At 44.6% G+C, this 18347-nt stretch overlaps 1 protein-coding gene across 1 annotated transcript in view; it reads right to left on the minus strand.

Annotated features, from left to right (window-relative positions):
- LOC126484395 (F-box/LRR-repeat protein 14) overlaps window positions 1-10611 on the minus strand; it is a 55486-nt gene extending 44875 nt beyond the window's left edge. The window contains exon 1 of the mRNA XM_050107893.1: window positions 9551-10611. Coding sequence (XP_049963850.1) covers window positions 9551-10513 — 963 coding nt within the window. The 5' untranslated portion in view covers window positions 10514-10611. The remainder of the gene's footprint in view (window positions 1-9550) is intronic.
- Window positions 10612-18347: the final 7736 nt, after the last annotated feature.

Raw genomic sequence — 18347 nt, forward strand, 5'->3', positions numbered from 1 at the left:
CAGCCTTCGTCGGACTGGGGAATGATCAGTCTCCGATGGCAGTATTTGTAGTATGAGTATCACGAGACATTACAATACGCAGAACTTGATATAATTTCTTGGGCGAAACTATCTAAGCTAAATTTTTGGTTAGAAAACATTCTCTTTAATGATGGAATGTAATCGAATTAAGAGATATTTGTACAATGCTAATTAAGGGCCTGTAAGAATATCTGTGTCAATTATTTAACGTTACAAAATATTTCCTTCCGATCTATTATATGGTATATGAATGTAGCTGAATGAGATCACACGAAAACCATATAAAGCAAGTAACGAAAAAAGTGTGTTCCTCTGTTCCATCAAAGCGTACGTTGCGTCGACGTCCGACTTAGTACGTGAATCTGGGAGGCTGACCATTTTCATTTGTATTCCAACTAATTTCACTTTAACGTAAAACACAATCCGTAGAATATGCATTACTTACTGGATTCTATCATAACCAAATTTTTGAGCTGGGTAACAGGATAACCGGCCAATTTCATTATATGGATCAACTATAAACCGACGCGAAAAACTGATTTTCGCTACAAATATTAATCACACCTAAACGATTCTGGGCTATTGCCACTTTCGTCTCATTTTATCAAATGTGTGTTTTAAGGGACACCTGAAAACGCTTTTGCTTCAGTATGTAGTAGTGGCATTCAGTGTTTATTTTACTACAGTCTGAAACAGCTGATCAACACTTCGTGTTATATTCTGAAATTTGACCGGCAGTAAACGCAGTGGGCTAGACCAGCAGTTTTTAAACGAAAAAACTCATCTACATGATGTGTCCCAGAGGCCTTTTAACGCAATTTTTTTTTTCATTTTTTTCCTTGCGTATGGATATCTTCATGAAATTTTCCAGTATTTACATACCTTTCACCAAGGTGTACAAATTTCTACGCAGTTCACTATGGTGCTTGAGGCTCGATGTTATCCTACAATCCTCTTAGAGAATTTCACCAGAAATTAGCGGACATTTTTTTCAGTCCAGAAGGTATCGAAAACCCGCTGAAATGAGACGTGGTAAAACCAAACACGTTCCCGTCTGCATAAAAGTTTATTCGGGTACATTTACGTTTCGGAGACCATGGCACATTTTTTGCTGACGCTTTAGATATTAGTTCCGGCATAATCATATCTGAATTTCTCATACTCCGGGATAAGAATGGGATCTTCTACATAAACACAAAATGCGACTCACTGAAGTTTCTGTACTAGTTACAAGCGCTGCTCAGTGCCTAGGTTTAGTGCCGCACACTTCACGTCGAAGAACGCTTCTACGCTCATTTGTTACGTCAGTGAGATCTACGTTTTCTTTGTACAGAAATATCTATAAGACTATTCTTTCCTTGTCGCGGGTGAAATTCAATGATCAGTATAGTAGACACAATTGTAAAAATGAATTTGCCAGCGCCAGCAAGGGAAGTAAAATGGCTAGTGTTCAATAAATCATTAAAAAACGAGGTCACTGCAGGTTTCACTACTTCTTCTGTACACGTTGTGAAATGAAATTATCGTATCGCATTATGCAGGAAGACCACACCTGGGCTGTGCTTCGGCCTGCTGCAAGACTTCCATTTGAGCCGGTTCGGCGACTGGAACGTTTTTGTGATGAAAGGTGTTTTCTCTGCAACCTAAATCCTCGAAGCCTCCGTCATTAATTAAAGGCTGATATTTATAGTTCTCTGCGGAACACAAAAATTAGTCGACACGCATGATAGGGTACAATTTTTACACATTGCAGGATTTTCTGTTGAGTAGAATGTGCGAAAACAGATTATCGATGGGTACGAATTTAGCAGCAATTGCTGACACATAGTTGGAGGGTCTGGAGGAAGTTATTTATTCGTTCGAATGAAGATCCAATCCCCTAGCCCTGGTCGCGCATCGAGCCCGAGACACCACGATCTAGAAGCAGCGACAAAAACCAGTGGACCACGAAGTGTGGACATATCAGCTGTGAAAGGGCTTACCTACTTAAAAGAGCAACTTTGGTCGGACTATGTTGTGTACGGTGAATATAAGTCTTTGGCGGTCTAAAAAAAAGATAATGAGTTAGACTGTTGCAGAAAAACTCTAACAAATGTCAGTCAAGTTTCACTCGAACGAAAAAAAAATTAATAATAAAGCTTCCTGCAAATTGTCAAACTGTGTGCCACCAATTGCTGTTAAGTTCATACCCATCAAATTCCATCAACAGAAAATCCCGCAACGTGCAAAAATCGTACCGTATCATACGTGTCGACTGTTTTGTGCTCCGTGGTATTTCGTGGAGACTGTAAACATCAATCTTGATTGACTGAAGATTTAGATCCGAGAGAAGACGCGTTACGTGATCCATGAAGCAGTGTCGCAAGTGCTTTCTCGTTAAGTCATACGGTTAGCCGGGCGGCTGCCGCTACCTTCTGATAAGAAATCTTACTGTCCGTTAACTGTGCTGCTCGTGAGATATATTGCTAACTGCACTCGTCTCCAATAGCCGATCCCTCTGGCAAACGAAAAAGTAACAAACGGTGACCGCATGGGCCTGTAAAGGGCAACGTAATCGACTTGATTATCAATTTCTTGCATTAAGAAATGTCCTCGATTCAGTCCCACACCAGTTGTCTCCGGCGAGAGGGTGAAGGGGGGGGGGGGGGGAGGGATGGGGGGAAAGGTGTAAGCTATACACTGACGGATTCCTGAAATGATGAAGACTTCTCAAAAACTAAATGATGTCACAGAAATGGTACGCGCTCTTTAGTTCATTGCTCCGTTAAGAGATACTCGAAATGCTTTCTAGCGATTATAAAAGTGCGTATCATTTGTTAATACTTGCTGCCATTATCCGTGCCTATGACGCGCACAGGATGTCCCGAAATTATTCGTTTATAATTAATACAGTTATCAATAACTTGATACCAGTGTCTGAGTTTAATGTGTACAGCACCGAAGACGATCACTATGTGATCGAAAATCGATTCTGCTCTTAATAAAACATCAATATTACGACCAACGCTGACCTTCCTTTTATTTTAACATATATGGTCGTTGCGCACACAGCACTCCATGGAGTCGCCAATCCATCAAACAAATATATTTAGTTATGGTAAATACGGTACTTGAAGGCAACATCTGATGCTATGGACGATTGATACAGAAGGTAGTTTAGCATGCTAATTACCGCAGTGACGTTCACATGGAGTACTCCAATGCGCGACCACTGCCCTGTGTGCACGAAGCACATCGCCGCACCACTGATTTTCATCTCCTTTCGTAGATTCCTGGCATGTCCGCAACGGTACCAGCAGTGAGGGCAGTTCTAGCGACGTCGTCGTTTTCTGATCCCACAACGGTTTCGTACACGAGCTGTGATTCCAGAGGCAGAAACCCAGACACATGAGGTCAGATGACCTGGGTGGTAAGGCGACAGGGCCACCTCTGCCGATCCATCGATTCCCGAAGGCGACTCTCAGACGATTCCTCACAGCAGTTCTGAAAGTGTGCTGGCGCCGTTGTTGTCACAAGATGGCGATGCTTGCGAATGAGTGTGTGTGTCTCCGAGCGGACACATTTGTAGTCAGTGCTACAGGAACAGTTTACGTTAGCACCACGAACAAAATGTTCCCTAACCTTACAAGCTGACTTCAGAGACCCTATGTTCTTATCGAAATGTATTTGTTTTCATGTTCTCAATCTCTTGTATTAATCTGAACGAATAGTTTGGGAACACTCTGTATTTCTACAGAGAAGTTTACAACTTTTCAACTGATTCTTCATTGTGATAATTTACTAGTCAGTTTCTCTCTTTTTATCCAGTTCCTTTTAGATTCTGCCAGAGAAAATATCATTGGAAACAAATTATTCGATCATCTTCCTTGAAAAAATGAAATAAAACAAAACTGGCAATTCTAAAGTGTTGTAAATGACGTTGGTGGACTAGTGGATGCTTTACGATCGAAGGTCTCGGAAGTTTTTCATAAGGGATAAAAGCGACGATTTAATTACATCTTCAGCACCGTACTGTCGAGTGTTGGTACCCCAAGTCTGGCCACTAATACGACAAAAAAAAACCACATCCAGACAACCGGCCGCTGTGACCGAGCGGTTCTAGGCGCTTCAGTCCGGAACCGCGCTGCTGCTACGGTTGCAGGTTCGAATCCTGCCTCGGGCATGGATGTGTGTGATGTCCTTAGGTTAATTAGGTTAAAATAGTTCTGCGTCTAGGGCACTGATGACCTCAGATGTTAAGTCCCATAGAGCTTAGAGCCATTTGAACCATTTTGAACATCCACAGAAAATTATAATTTTATGGCATGCAAAACTGGGAGTATTAAATATGTCAGCGATAAAGCAGCTGGTTGCAGGTAAGTTGTTATACATTTGAAACATGGATGGAGTTTCGTTATACGCAATTCCTTTTATTTCTTCAGACCTAAATATCGATCTATTGACTGAGAAATAGACTCTCGCTGTTCGAATAAATTCAGGTAAAACTAAGTAGGGACCTACAGAAGACAGTCACTATTTAGGTTACCAAATTTATTTCATTATCTTGCATCAATTTCAGGTGTTTCCAATCTCACGTGGAAAGATGCACATTTAGTTGTCACACATGAAACGAATGTCCATCCTGATATTTCCCCAACACTCGCATAATCTTCTTACTTTTCATATGTGTGGCTCTCAAAATATTAATTTAGTGCATTGTTAACAGTTTCGATGTTTCTTTCACGTGAGGTTACGATACAATGACACGTGACAGGAACAGGAAATCAATCGATATTTTTTACCTTAAAGGCTGGCGTAGAATTTTGTTATAGATTGCGTTCGTTTATGCACAGTATCACACCTATAACATTCAATAACGCTACATTATGAAAAAGGCATTAGTTTGAGTTCCAGAATGATACCACAGGAACCTATTACTTATTATTTGGGCAAAGGAGCCAAAGAAACCGCTAACTGTGACTGCAAAGATCATGCCTGACTAAGCTGCTGTTATTTGAGAAATGCTGTCGGGGTTCCAGCCAAGGGCTTTTTATCAGGAGTATACGCTGGCAGCGTTTACGTTCACATATACTGTTATTTAGTTTATTTATGTGAAGAAAACAGAAATGCGGCCGATTTCCATTGTGTGGTAGCCTATGTTTTTCTTAAAAAGTAAGTTCTCTTCAGTACCTAAGGAAAGTACTGTTACCGTGATAATTTGATAGCTGGGTCACTGTGCCGAATCACATTTTAACGTAGATAATGGGCCAAGGCATTGCACGTGTGAAGAAATGACGGGACTTAGCGGCCGTACTTCCCTGGATGGGGCCTCCCGGCCAACGATGCCGTACGCTCATTCCCATCTAGAGAAACATATTCTGTCTCTAAATCTTATGATGCTCCTTTACTTCACTGTGTTGTACTTATAATCAACATCAGTTTCGCAGAATGCTGAATATTTTGTTTTTAAATTGCTTTCCCTAGAATGTGGCGTACAGGCGCGACAGCCAAATGTCTCCCCACGTGGCGATACCAGCAAGATCTTGCATTCGCGGTCCTCTCCTGAGAAATATCCGGGTGGTTACAAGGAAGTTGCTCCCAGCTTGTCACCTCCATTTCTTTATGCAATTATGTGACTTGCACACAATGTCTCATGTGACTTTCTGTCGCATTTGGTAAGTACTGCTGCTGCTGCATTTTTGTTCCTGAGGCTCTAGCCGCTGTTTCGGAAGTAATCATTACAATTTCGACAATATGAATTATTGCTCGGGCCCGGTACGAGCAATTAATATCTAAAATGCAATTTTTGTATACGGGCTTTCACATTACGCAGGCCGTAAACCTGAACTAAATCAAATCATTTTTATTGCTAAATTACAGCAGTATTCGAAAAAGTAACTTTCCACTAACTCAAAAATATCTGCGGAGACATTCATTACAGAATGTACGTACTTGCTCCCTATACTGTCCCCTTCGCCGATAAGGGCGAAAGAAAAGTGAGCACGTCTTAGCTCGCGCTCTAATTGTCCTTATCCTTCCACTCTTCACTTTATTTCAAGATCCTTCTTCCAGTGATTCATATGCGATTTTATTACTCATTCTTCCGTGCTCTGAACCGTCCGGTTTGGTTGTTGCACGCCTCTGAATTTCTTTGACCTCTGCGGTCAGTCGTATTCGTCGGATACGCAGAGGCTAGAAATTTGCTGAAGAGCAGGTGGTATAAAGTTGTTCGTAAGGCCTGCAATAACGTCAATTTTAAAAGAAATTTTCAACGCTGCCCAGAAACTAACATTGACTAACAATAAGACATAACAGTGTAGTCATTCTTGCCGTTTCGTGGCAGGGCTCATCAGGAAGGTATACTGGTAATTCCATTATGGAATCGGACTGAATAGTGATCATCAATCAACATTTGATCCTAAAGTAATAGCAAAGGAACCCCTAGGAGGAACAAGGTTTCTAAACAAACAGAAATAACTATAGAGTGGGTACGGTGACAAACTGATTTTTCCGATAAGAATGGCATTCTCGTGGTAGAACAGGTTCCTCTGGAGGTGGTTTGCAAACCCTCAATTTAGGAGAAACACGAAAGACGTGTGGCGTAACCATCTATAGACAAAATTAATTTAAAATAACATATAATAATATAGGCGTTGCTCTCTGCAGAATGCATAGCCAGTATGCTGCCCAATTTGGTGTGATGTGTGGCATACAGTAAAATTAGCGAGAAAAACTCCAATACTAGGTACTGTCTCCGCACATGAGTCACTCTGAAGGTACACCGCCGTCCCCTGCACCACCCAGTAATTCGCGCGAGTGAAACATTCCTCGGCTGACGAATTTTAAAAAAATTGACTTTTTCATCCATGGGCACTACATAAACCACGTGAATTACTAAACACGAAAGACGAAAATATAGTTTTCATGAGCTGTCTCCCACATTATACGATAATGCTCTGTGCAATATCAGAGCAATTCAGTAGCTGCCACAACAATGGTTCAAATGGCTCTGAGCACTATGCGACTTAACATCTGTGGTCATCAGACCCCTAGAACTTAGAGCTACTTAAACCTAACTAACCCAAGGACATCACACACATCCACGCCCGAGGCAGGATTCGAACCTGCGACCGTAGCAGTCTCGCGGTTCCGGAATGAGCGCCTAGAACCGCTAGACCACCGCGGCCGCCACAACAATGAAAAGATCAATTATTAGAACTGTCACCTGATGACACTAAGAAAATTTAGAGACCGAGTACTTCCTCAGCTGGACTAGTATTAAGATGTAGACGTTGCTGGATTCATCGTTTTCTGTCTTGAGAAAACAAATAGAATTTTGAGAGAGCAACGGAAATTTGATATCCGCTAATCCTGAGTACTAACAAAGTGTCTTTGGCGCTGCAGCACTAGATGCGTAGGCCTACTTGTCATTTTTAACAGCGTACTGCATTAGGACGCCTCGGGGATTTAGACGCTTAACAATATCTGCATCGAATCAGTTCCACAGGCCTTTTACGTAAAGTATCCTTGAATAACCGCCTCATGTTTCGTAGAGTTCTCATTGAAAGTAGAAGACGTAATATGAAGCACAGTTGTGTTCTTTCTTCTTTTTGTTCACTTAGAGGCACTTGGAAAAAAAGCTGTAAGGATGAAATATGATGATAAGCACTTCATCAGGGACAAACACTTGTGCAACCATGGCTAGAGTACTGCTCTTATGTTGATACCCATGTGAGGAGGTTTCTCATGGAAATTGAGCGCTTGCAGAGAAAGGTATCACGGAGGACTGCAGGCTTATCTGACGCGCTGTTCAGTGTAACAGGTATACGACAAAAACTGATCTCACGCACACTCGAAGGAAAATACCTGGTAGCAATTAAAAAATCCTAGACTTAATTTCCGGGGTGAAATATACGAGAATATCACTCTCGTTAAGAGTTTAAAAACTCGCAACATGGGCTTGTGACGAGTCAATCGCTTTCATCGTGTTGAACTTCGGTGGCTTCGTTAGGAATGCATCATTTTATTAAAGCGATTTCAGATTTAAGCGACTTGCACCTACCTTCAAATGGATTCAATCAAGTTTAATACGAAGTGTACAGCTTGCTACGGTCTTGTCCCTCATTCGGTTCTGGTGTTCTTTTGTCGCAGGAATGGTGACGAACACTAGGTCACAAAATAGAGCTCACCTACTGTCTACGCACATACTGTTTTCGCATCTCGCGAGTATACCCTTCAGTATTTCTTACATGTTATTCACAGCATCGGACGTGTGCCTCACAGTAGGTAATGTAAATGTTTTTGACATCGTCTATGTGAGAAAACGCGACCTGTTGCTTTAAAACGTTTATGGACAAAAATCCTTCAACACCGCAAATTTTCATTATTGATTAACGGTTTCGGCTCACTGACAAGCAGAACTAAATTACAGAAAATTGCAAATTAAAAGTGAATATATTTTTGCTTATTTCTGTCTTGCTTTTTAATATTTTTTTCCGTTAAGTCTACATGAGTTTTTATTTAACAAGACCGAAGTGTAATGATTCTCGGACACTGAACTACATTTTAGATTGGTATGAATTCCACAACGGAAATTCATATACTGAACGTATTTTTCATTGTTCGCTCTTTAATCTCAATTTTTTGGATTTTATAACTGAGATGGCTCGCCACTGAGACGAAACCGGTAACCAATAAAGAAAACATGCGACCTTGACGTACGGCTTTTATCCACACGTTTTAAGGTAATGTCAAGCACACGCCAGACCTTGACAACACTTCGAAACAAAAGTTATGGGATCAATAAGCCATACATATGCATTCAGTGAGTATTTTGAGCCCGTTACATATGATTCGTAGTATAAAAAAAACAATAAAGAATTAACATTCGTAGACGACTTTTTTCTGCAATTAATATAGTCGGGTTGTAAGCTGTAAACTTTATATGAAAAAATAGTCATCTGAAGATGGGGCTTCTACCCAAAACCAGTTACAGCTTGGATATGACCTGCATTACGTTGTTATAAGCTTCGATTAACCTTTTACACAATTTACGACCTTTTTTAAAATATAAAAGTACCTCTGTGGAATCACAGGTTTCGTAAAAAGTCTTTTATAAGAACTTCGACAAGGACTTATTCTAGTGTAAGCGGGCCTAATAAATAAATTCTATAAAATCGTGGCTTTTGGCGAGTTTCTTCGCCATTCATACAGGCGCGGAGCCTTCGTGAACAGGACTGGAGAGAATATGACAGAGCAGTGCCTTTTTCTTGTAATATTAAAAATGGAAAAAAGAAGTTCCCGTACTGTGAACTTCCGGGGGGGGCGTTTTTCGGAATTTAAACGTCTTAAAACATTGTTTTCACGCTGTTTTCTCGTCAGAGGTACCGGTATGTGCCATCACAAATCAAGCACTGGACTATAGAGCAATAAAAAATAACTTCTGCCAAGATACGGAAGGTCGTTAGGTATATCACTACTAACGGTAGCGCACATCGAGAACTGCAGTTGGGGAATCGAAGAGGAGGCGTCGCCGGTGGTGGGTGATTACCTGCAGTCCGAGGTACTCGAGGGCGAGGTTGCCGTCGGCGTTGTCGCGGTTGAGGCCGGCGAGGTAGGAGATGCCCTGGTCGGAGATGTGCCAGCAGGAGCGCAGGTTCAGCCTGCGCAGGCGGCGGAGGCCCCACGCGATCAGCAGCAGGCCGGTGTTGGTGACGTTGCAGCAGCCGCCCAGCTCCAGCGACTCGAGGTTCTTGAGGTACTGCGCGATGCGGCCCAGGCTCGTGTCCGTCACCTGCTTGCACAGCGACAGGTCGAGGTGCGTCAGCGACGGCACCTCGGCCACGAACGCGTGCGACAGGCCGATGTCGGTGACGTTGTAGCAGCCGGACAGGTTGAGCGACTCGATGTTGGGTACACCCTGCACCACGTCGCGCAAGCTGCGCCGCAGCGACAGCACCTGCACGCGCCGGATGCCGCGGCGCACCAGGCTGGCGAACAGCGACGGGTTGGCGCGCCGCAGGTGCAGCTTCGCCTCGACGCCGCGCCACACAGACTTGTGGTAGGCCGCGTCTCGCCACGACGTGCACACCTGCGCCGCGCGGCCCTTGTCGCGCACGTCCAGGTAGCCGAAGATCAGCGCCAGGATCTCGGGGTACAGGCACGACACGTGCGTCTGACTGCCGTCCGGCGCGCCCGCCACCTCCTGCTGCGCGTGCTGCTGCTGCTGCGACTGCTGATGGTGGTGGTGATGGTGATGGTGGTGGTGGTGGCCGTGGTGCGACGACGAGGACGACGACGACGGCGGCGCCGCCTTGGAGTGCTTGCCCAGGTGCGCCGACACCTCGGCCGACAGCGCGTGGTGCGCGGCGGAAGGCACGCTCTCGAGGTGCGGCTGGTGCAGGAAGGCGGCCGCCGAGTACGGGTGGAACTGCAGGTGGTGCCGCGCGCTTCGGTGCACCACCAGCTGCGGCGGCAGCTCCGTCAGGAACAGGTGGCCCTCGTCGGTCATCATAGCTGCGCGGCGGTCGTGCTCCCGGGCGGCCCCACTGGCTACGACGCGCGAGTCGACTGGACCGCACTACTACACCGACCTCCTACCGCACTGCCGCACGGCATAGCTCGCACTGACGGCGCTCTTGCCGTCGCGCGCGACACTGGCCGCGCTTGCCGGGCCCGCCGCCGCGCGGCGCTCGCGTCGCCGCTCCTCCCCACCACGACGCCGCGCGGCCAAACATTTTTTCGCGCTCCCCACTCGGGACTGCGTCCGAGCGGCAAACATTGCACGCCATTGGCTGGAGGCAGTCACGTGACGTGACGCCGCTGTATCGATTCGGAGGCTCACTGCGGGCGGCATTTTTAAGTTTGGCCGTTTTCCCCTCGCAGGCTCGGCAAGCGAACGATCGCGTTGGCGGGCGTCCCCCGTCCCCACCACGGGCAGCGCCGGTGGGCGGGACTATCAGCTGACTGGCAGGGGTATCGACCAACCGATATCTCGCACGCCGCCGGCGATAATATCGAGTGCACCTTTTTTCTCAAATATTTTCGAGGATTCGGCGTGCATTATATATTTTATGGCGACGCCGGAAAACGTCAGCTGCAGTTGAAACTGAAAGTGACAGGCCAGAGTCTATCGCCTTAGCCGTCGCCAAAAAACGCTCCAGTACCATCGCCAGCGGCGCAGAAAAAACGACAAAACACCTGCTAGCCAAAAAGCGACCAACTCGTTACAGCCACAACAACGCTATATTTAATTCTGTTGCACAACGACTGAATTTTTTTTACTACCATGAACACAAGAATACTGGTTGCATAACAATTAATACCGAGGAACAGTTCCGTTTTTTTGAACAGCCCGCGACGTAAGGACGCAACAAGCGACGGATACGCTGATAAATCCATCCCTTTTGAATTTAAAGGAGACCTCCGATTGCTGTACACAGGTCTGCGTTCTTTTTTCGCTTCCTCCCCGCCCCGTCCCGGCTGTCCACTACTCTTTTTCCCTACCAGCGGTTTAAATTTATTCGGCGCGCTCTGAATAAACAGCAGCGGCCGACTGGCGCTTATAAAATTTACATTCGCCGGCACGCTGCTCTAAATCTCCAGTGCCAACCGCCGACTTCGATGATAACTTACTCTTTCGGCGGATACCGAGGGCAGGAGCATCCGATAAATACATCAGCGTACCTCGGCGAGCAGTAAACGTTGCAGGTAGGCTTAATGATTTACTGCACACCGCTTTCACCAACTGAAAATTAAATCGTATAAACAAATTTATTTTGCAGTCCCTGATTATCGATATGCGGGAGTTTTCTTGTGCATCGTGTCGAATTTATTGTTGACATTTAGAGAAATTACTAAAATGGCGAAAAGTAAGCAACAGAATGACAAAACGTAAGTGCTGCGTGCACCAGATTCGTGGATTTCTTGGTTGACTAAATTTAAACTTCATCTTACGGAATGATTATAAAAGAAGTTCAACATAGTATAGGGGGCAGTCAAATTAAAATCAAATTAAAACGAAACATATGGAAAAAATAGTACAGCCGCGCGGGATTAGCCGTGCGGTCTCGGGCGCTGCAGTCAAGGACTGTGCGGCTGGTACCGGTGGAGGTTCGAGTCCTCCCTCGGGCATGGGTGTGTGTGTTTGTCCTTGGGATAATTTAGGTTAAGTAGTGTGTAAGCTTAGAGACTGATGACCATAGCAGTTAAGACCCATAAAATTTCACACACATTTGAACATTTTTGAAAAAAGTAAACTATTTATTATTTCAGAAGTAATCGCCTTAATTGTTAACACATTTATGTCTCGGTGAGATAAGACTGTTAATGCCTTCATGGAAAAGTGTTTGCGGTTGCCTACGGATCCATTACTGTACCAGGGAGTGCACCTGTTCCTCCGAAGCATAGCGGCGGTCAAAAATGTCTCCAAAAATAGGGAAATCGCACGGGGAGAGATCGGGATTGTATGCAGGATGCGTAAGGGTTTCCCAGGGAAACATCTGCAGCATTGCCGAAACAACCTTAGCAACATGTGGGCGGGCATCATCCCGCAACAGAATGATGCCGTCCTTCGAGATTCTTGTGGGTTTGGACTTGACAACGCTCTTCAGTTTTTTTAATGTGCCCACATACCGCTGTGTATTAATTGTAACACCTTTTTCCAGAGTATAAATGAACAGTCAAAAATGTTCAAATGTGTGTGAAATCTTATGGGACTTAACTGCTAAGGTCATCAGTCCCTAAGCTTACACAATACTAAACCTTAAGTACCCTAAGGACAAACACACACACCCAAACCCGAGGAAGGACTCGAACCTCCGCCGGGACCAGCCGCACAGTCTATGACTGTAGCGCCCGAGACCGCTCGGCTAATCCCGCGCGGCAAATGAACAGTCAAAGGAAATGTCATCATGACTTCGACTACGCTGCGGAAGCTTCGCTGTGAACCCCTTACGCGTCCTCCCTGTAGTCCCGATATGTCCTCGTGCGAATCCCATATTTTTGGAAACCTGAAGAGAGACATTCGTGGCTGTCGATTTGCTTCGCACGAAGAGGTGAATGCTTGGGTACAATCACGGATCTACAGCCGAACGCAAACATTTTTCCTTGAAGGCGCTGCCAATCTTATCTCACAGTAGACTAAATGCACACCGATGAGGAAAAACATTATGACCACCTGCGTAACAGCGTGTTGCTACGCCAAAGTCAAGCAATTCCCGCTAGTTACAGGACGGCGGTTTGCGGGCACGCAGTATATGTTTTTCAGTGGGTATATGTTCAGTGGGTATATGTTTTTCAGTGGGTATATGTTTCTATGTGGGCACAGATCGGGCACGTTTGCTGACCAAGACATCGATGTGAGTTCACTATAATGCCCGTCAAACCACTGTAGCACGATTCTGGCCGTACAGCACTGAAAATTATCATCCTGGAAGACGTCACCGCCGTAGGGGGAGACTTCAAGCGTGGAGCGATGCAGGCGGCCCACAGTAACATCCACGTGGTTCACTGTTGTCATTACACCATCGATTACCACCACAGGTCCCATGGAAGCCGAACTCAGTGTACCCCACAGCATGACTCTGCCCTCACCGGCCTGCATCTGTTTCTGGGTGCATCTTCCGTGCAGCCACTCGCCTGGATGACGGCGTGTGAGGACCCAACCATCGACCTGGTGTAACAAGAAATGCGATTCAATCGACAGGCGACACGTTTCTGTTGATCCACGATGAAAACTCAGTGATAGTGTGCCCATTGCAGTGATAACTGACGATGTCTTTGGGTCGACACAGAAACACGTTCGGGTCGTGTGATGTTGAGCTCCATGTCCAACAATGGCTTTTGAACGGCGTGCACCGAAACACCAGCACTGTAGTCTATCGTCAGATCTGCGACAAATCACTGCCAGTCCTGGTCCCACAGTGTGAGATCCTGCGACCTCCACGTTTTGTGGTGAGACATGGTCGTTCAGTACCATAAGGCCTACTCGCTGTTTCACCATCCTTCAACCACTTCACGTAGGTGCTCACGACGGTAGGATTCCAACAAATGATCAGCTTTGTCGTTTCAGAGATCCTCGTTTCCTTCAGAGATTCTCTTTTCCTTCAGAGATCCTCGTTTCCAGCCGCAGACCCACAACAATGTGCCTTTTGTGAAAACCGCTTATATCAGTGGATTTCCGAAATTTGCAGCTCGTGCCTTCGCTGTAGCTGCCCGTTCGTCTCTCTTCCGCTTACATGCTTTACTTGCTGCGTCACGTGCTCACAACACCACCAGGAGGCATTTAACCTCGCAGTGGTAGTGGTCATAATATTGTGGCTCATCAGTTTATTAACAGTTATGGCGATTGCTTTTGAAATAATAAGCAGTTTACTTACTTTTTTCCATGTGTCGCAGTTTCATGTGGCCCAAGATCGTGACCGTACCGGATCATTGGCCTCGCTGCATGAAGAGTACAGCCTTTCTGTTCGCCACTGCACTGGGAGGGGTTAGAGGGGCAGGTCCCTCACCCTGCCCGCCTCTAAAACACAGCAAAGGTCCCCTGTACTTATTTTGACAGCAGGTTGATTGGACATAGAGCCGTCCTGGAAGGATTAGAGATCACCCACCTCTTTCTGGGATTGAACTGGGACTTCCAGCGCCGGTAACTAGCGCTCTACCCGGTTGGCCACCACGAGAACTTCATTAAAACAGGAAGACAAAATAGACTTGTTGTTTTGAAAACACTGGAATTTATTTCATGTTTATTATTTTATATTTGAACCCGTCTCCGTAGCCGAGGTCGCTAACGCACTTCTGGTTGTGGTACAATAGTCGGAGGTAAGCCGGCTAGAATCCTGTGTGGATGAAAGTTTCACTGCTAGCATTTGGCTGGCAAGGGGAGGAGAGGTGGCGGCGTTGAGTCCTAGATCATGTATTTCCTCCCAGATCATGTCTTTGTACGAGGCGTGTTTTTTTAAGTAAGTACCGTTTTGAAATTAAAAAAAAAGACATTCTAAGATATCTCAATAATTTTATTTTTACATGAAAGCCTCTACCTTAATCTACTTTTCTACATAATTTCCATCAATATTGAGGCACTTGTCATAACGTTGTACCAATTTTTGAATAGCCTCTTCATAGAAGTCTGCCGCCTGACTTGTTAACCACTGCATCACCACTGCTTTGACTTCGTCATCGTCTTGAAGACGCTGACCGCCCAGGTGTTTCTTCAAGTGCAGGAACAGATGGTAGTCACTGGGCGCAAGATCGGGACTGTACGGAGGATGATCTAGAGTTTCCCATCGAAAAGATGTGATGAGATCTTTGGTCCCATTCGCCATATGTGGACGGGCATTGTCTTGCAGAAAAACGATGCCCTTGCTCAACTTTTATGGACTGTTGCTTTGGTTCTGGTGTGACGTAGGCCACCCATGTTTCATCGCCCGTAACAATTTGGCTTAAGAAATCATCACTGTCGTTGTGGTACCGTTCAAGGAAAGTCAATGCACTGTTTAAACGTTTGATTTTGTGCACATCCGTCAACATTTTCGGTACCCAACGTGCGCACAATTTTCGGTAATTCAAGTGTTCGGTCACAATGCCATACAAAACACTACGAGAAACATTAAGAAAGTCATCCCGCAAGGAGGAAATCGTAAATTGTCTGTTTTCTCTCACCTTATTTTCCACTTGCTGTACCAAACTGTCATTAAAGACCGAAGGACACCCACTCCGTTGTTCATCATGCACATTTGTGCGGCCATCTTTAAATGCTCTCACCCACTTTCTTACCATTCCACCACTCATAATGTTTTCTCCGTAAACTGCACAGGTCTCACGATGAATATCGATCGCTTTTAGGCCTTTTGCACTAAGAAAGCAGCCCGTACTTAACAGTCGGGGTGACTCACGATTATCAGAGGCATCTTGTTGTTGTTGTTGTTGTGGTCTTCAGTCCTGAGACTGGTTTGATGCAGCTCTCCATGCTACTCTATCCTGTGCAAGCTTCTTCATCTCCCAGTACCTACTGCAACCTACATCCTTCTGAATCTGCTTAGTGTATTCATCTCTTGGTCTCCCTCTTCGATTTTTACCCTCTACGCTGCCCTCCAATACTCAATTGGTGATCCCTTGATCCCTCAGAACATGTCCTACCAACCGCTCCCTTCTTCTGGTCAAGTTGTGCCACAAACTTCTCTTCTCCCCAATCCTATTCAATACTTCCTCATTAGTTATGTGATCTACCCATCTAATCTTCAGCATTCTTCTGTAGCGCCACATTTCAAAAGCTTCTATTCTCTTCTTGTCCAAACTATTTATCGTCCATGTTTCACTTCCATACATGGCTACACTCCACACAAATACTTTCAGAAATGACCTCCTAACACTTAAATCTATACTCGATGTAAACAAATTTCTCTTCTTCAGAAACGCTTTCCTTGCCATTGCCAGTCTACATTTTATATCCTCTCTACTTCGACCATCATCAGTTATTTTGCTCCCCAAATAGCAAAAGTCCTTTACTACTTTAAGTGTCTCATTTCCCAATCTAATTCCCTCAGCATCACCCGACTTAATTCGACTACATTCCATTATCCTCGTTTTGCTTTTGTTGATGATCATCTTATATCCTCCTTTCAAGACACTGTCCATTCCATTCAACTACTCTTCCAAGTCCTTTGCTGTCTCTGACAGAATTACAATGTCATCGGCGAACCTCAAAGTTTTTATTTCTTCTCCATGGTATTTTAATACCTACTCCGAATTTTTCTTTTGTTTCCTTTACTGCTTGCTCAATATACAGATTGAATAACATCGGGGAGAGGCTACAACCCTGTCTTATTCCCTTCCCAACCACTGTTTCCCTTTCATGTCCCTCGACTCTTATAACTGCCATCTGGTTTCTGTACAAATTGTAAATAGCCTTTCGCTCCCTGTATTTTACCCCTGCCACCTTTAGAATTTGGAAGAGAGCATTCCAGTCAACATTGTCAAAAGCTTTCTCTAAGTCTACAAATGCTAGAAACGTAGGTTTGCCTTTCCTTAATCTTTCTTCTAAGATAAGTCGTAAGGTCAGTATTGCCTCACGTGTTCCAGTATTTCTACGGAATCCAAACTGATCTTCCCCGAGGTCGGCTTCTACTAGTTTTTCCATTCGTCTGTAAAGAATTCGTGTTAGTATTTTGCAGCTGTGACTTATTAAACTGATAGTTCAGTAATCTTCACATCTGTCAACACCTGCTTTCTTTGGGATTGGAATTACTATATTCTTCTTGAAGTCTGAGGGTATTTCGGCTCTTTCATACATCTTGCTCACCAGATGGTAGAGTTTTGTCAGGACTGGCTCTCCCAAGGCCGTCAGTAGTTCCAATGGAATGTTGTCTGCTCCGGGGGCCTTGTTTCGACTCAGGTCTTTCAGTGCTCTGTCAAACTCTTCACGCAGTAACGTATCTCCCATTTCATCTTCATCTACATCCTCTTCCATTTCCATAATATTGTCCTCAAGTACATCGCCCTTGTATAGACCCTCTATATACTTCTTCCACCTGTCTGCTTTCCCTTCTTTGCTTAGAACTGGGTTTCCATCAAAGCTCTTAATATACATACAAGTGGTTCTCTTTTCTCCAAAGGTCTCTTTAATTTTCCTGTAGGCAGCATCTATCTTACCCCTAGTGAGATAAGCATCTACATCCTTACATTTGTCCTCTAGCCATCCCTGCTTAGCCATTTTGCACTTCCTGTCGATCTCATTTTTGAGACGTTTGTATTCATTTTTGCCTGCTTCATTTACTGCATTTTTATATTTTCTCCTTTCATCAATTAAATTCAATATTTCTTCTATTACTCAAGGATTTCTACTAGCCCTTGTCTTTTTTCCTACTTGATCCTCTGCTGCCTTCACTACTTCATCCCTCAAAGCTACCCATTCTTCTTCTACTGTATTTATTTCCCCCATTCCTGTCAAGTGTTCCCTTATGCTCTCCCCGAAACTCTGTACAACCTTTGGTTCTTTCAGTTTATCCAGGTCCCATCTCCTTAAATTCCCACCTTTTTGCAGTTTTTTTCAGTTTTAATCTACAGGCCATAACCAATAGATTGTGGTCAGAGTCCACATCTGCCCCTGGAAATGTCTTACAATTTAAAACCTGGTTCCTAAATCTCTGTCTTACCATTATGTAATCTATCTGATACCTTTTAGTATCTCCAGGGTTCTTCCATGTATACAACCTTCTCTCATGATTCTTAAACCAAGTATTAGCTATGATTAAGTTGTGCTCTGTGCAAAATTCTACCAGGCGGCTTCCTCTTTCATTTCTTAGCCCCAGTCCATTTTCACCTACTACGTTTCCTTCTCTCCCGTTTCC

The sequence above is a fragment of the Schistocerca serialis genome, chromosome 6, assembly GCF_023864345.2.
Source record: "Schistocerca serialis cubense isolate TAMUIC-IGC-003099 chromosome 6, iqSchSeri2.2, whole genome shotgun sequence".
In the NCBI taxonomy this organism is placed as follows: Eukaryota; Metazoa; Arthropoda; class Insecta; order Orthoptera; family Acrididae; genus Schistocerca; species Schistocerca serialis.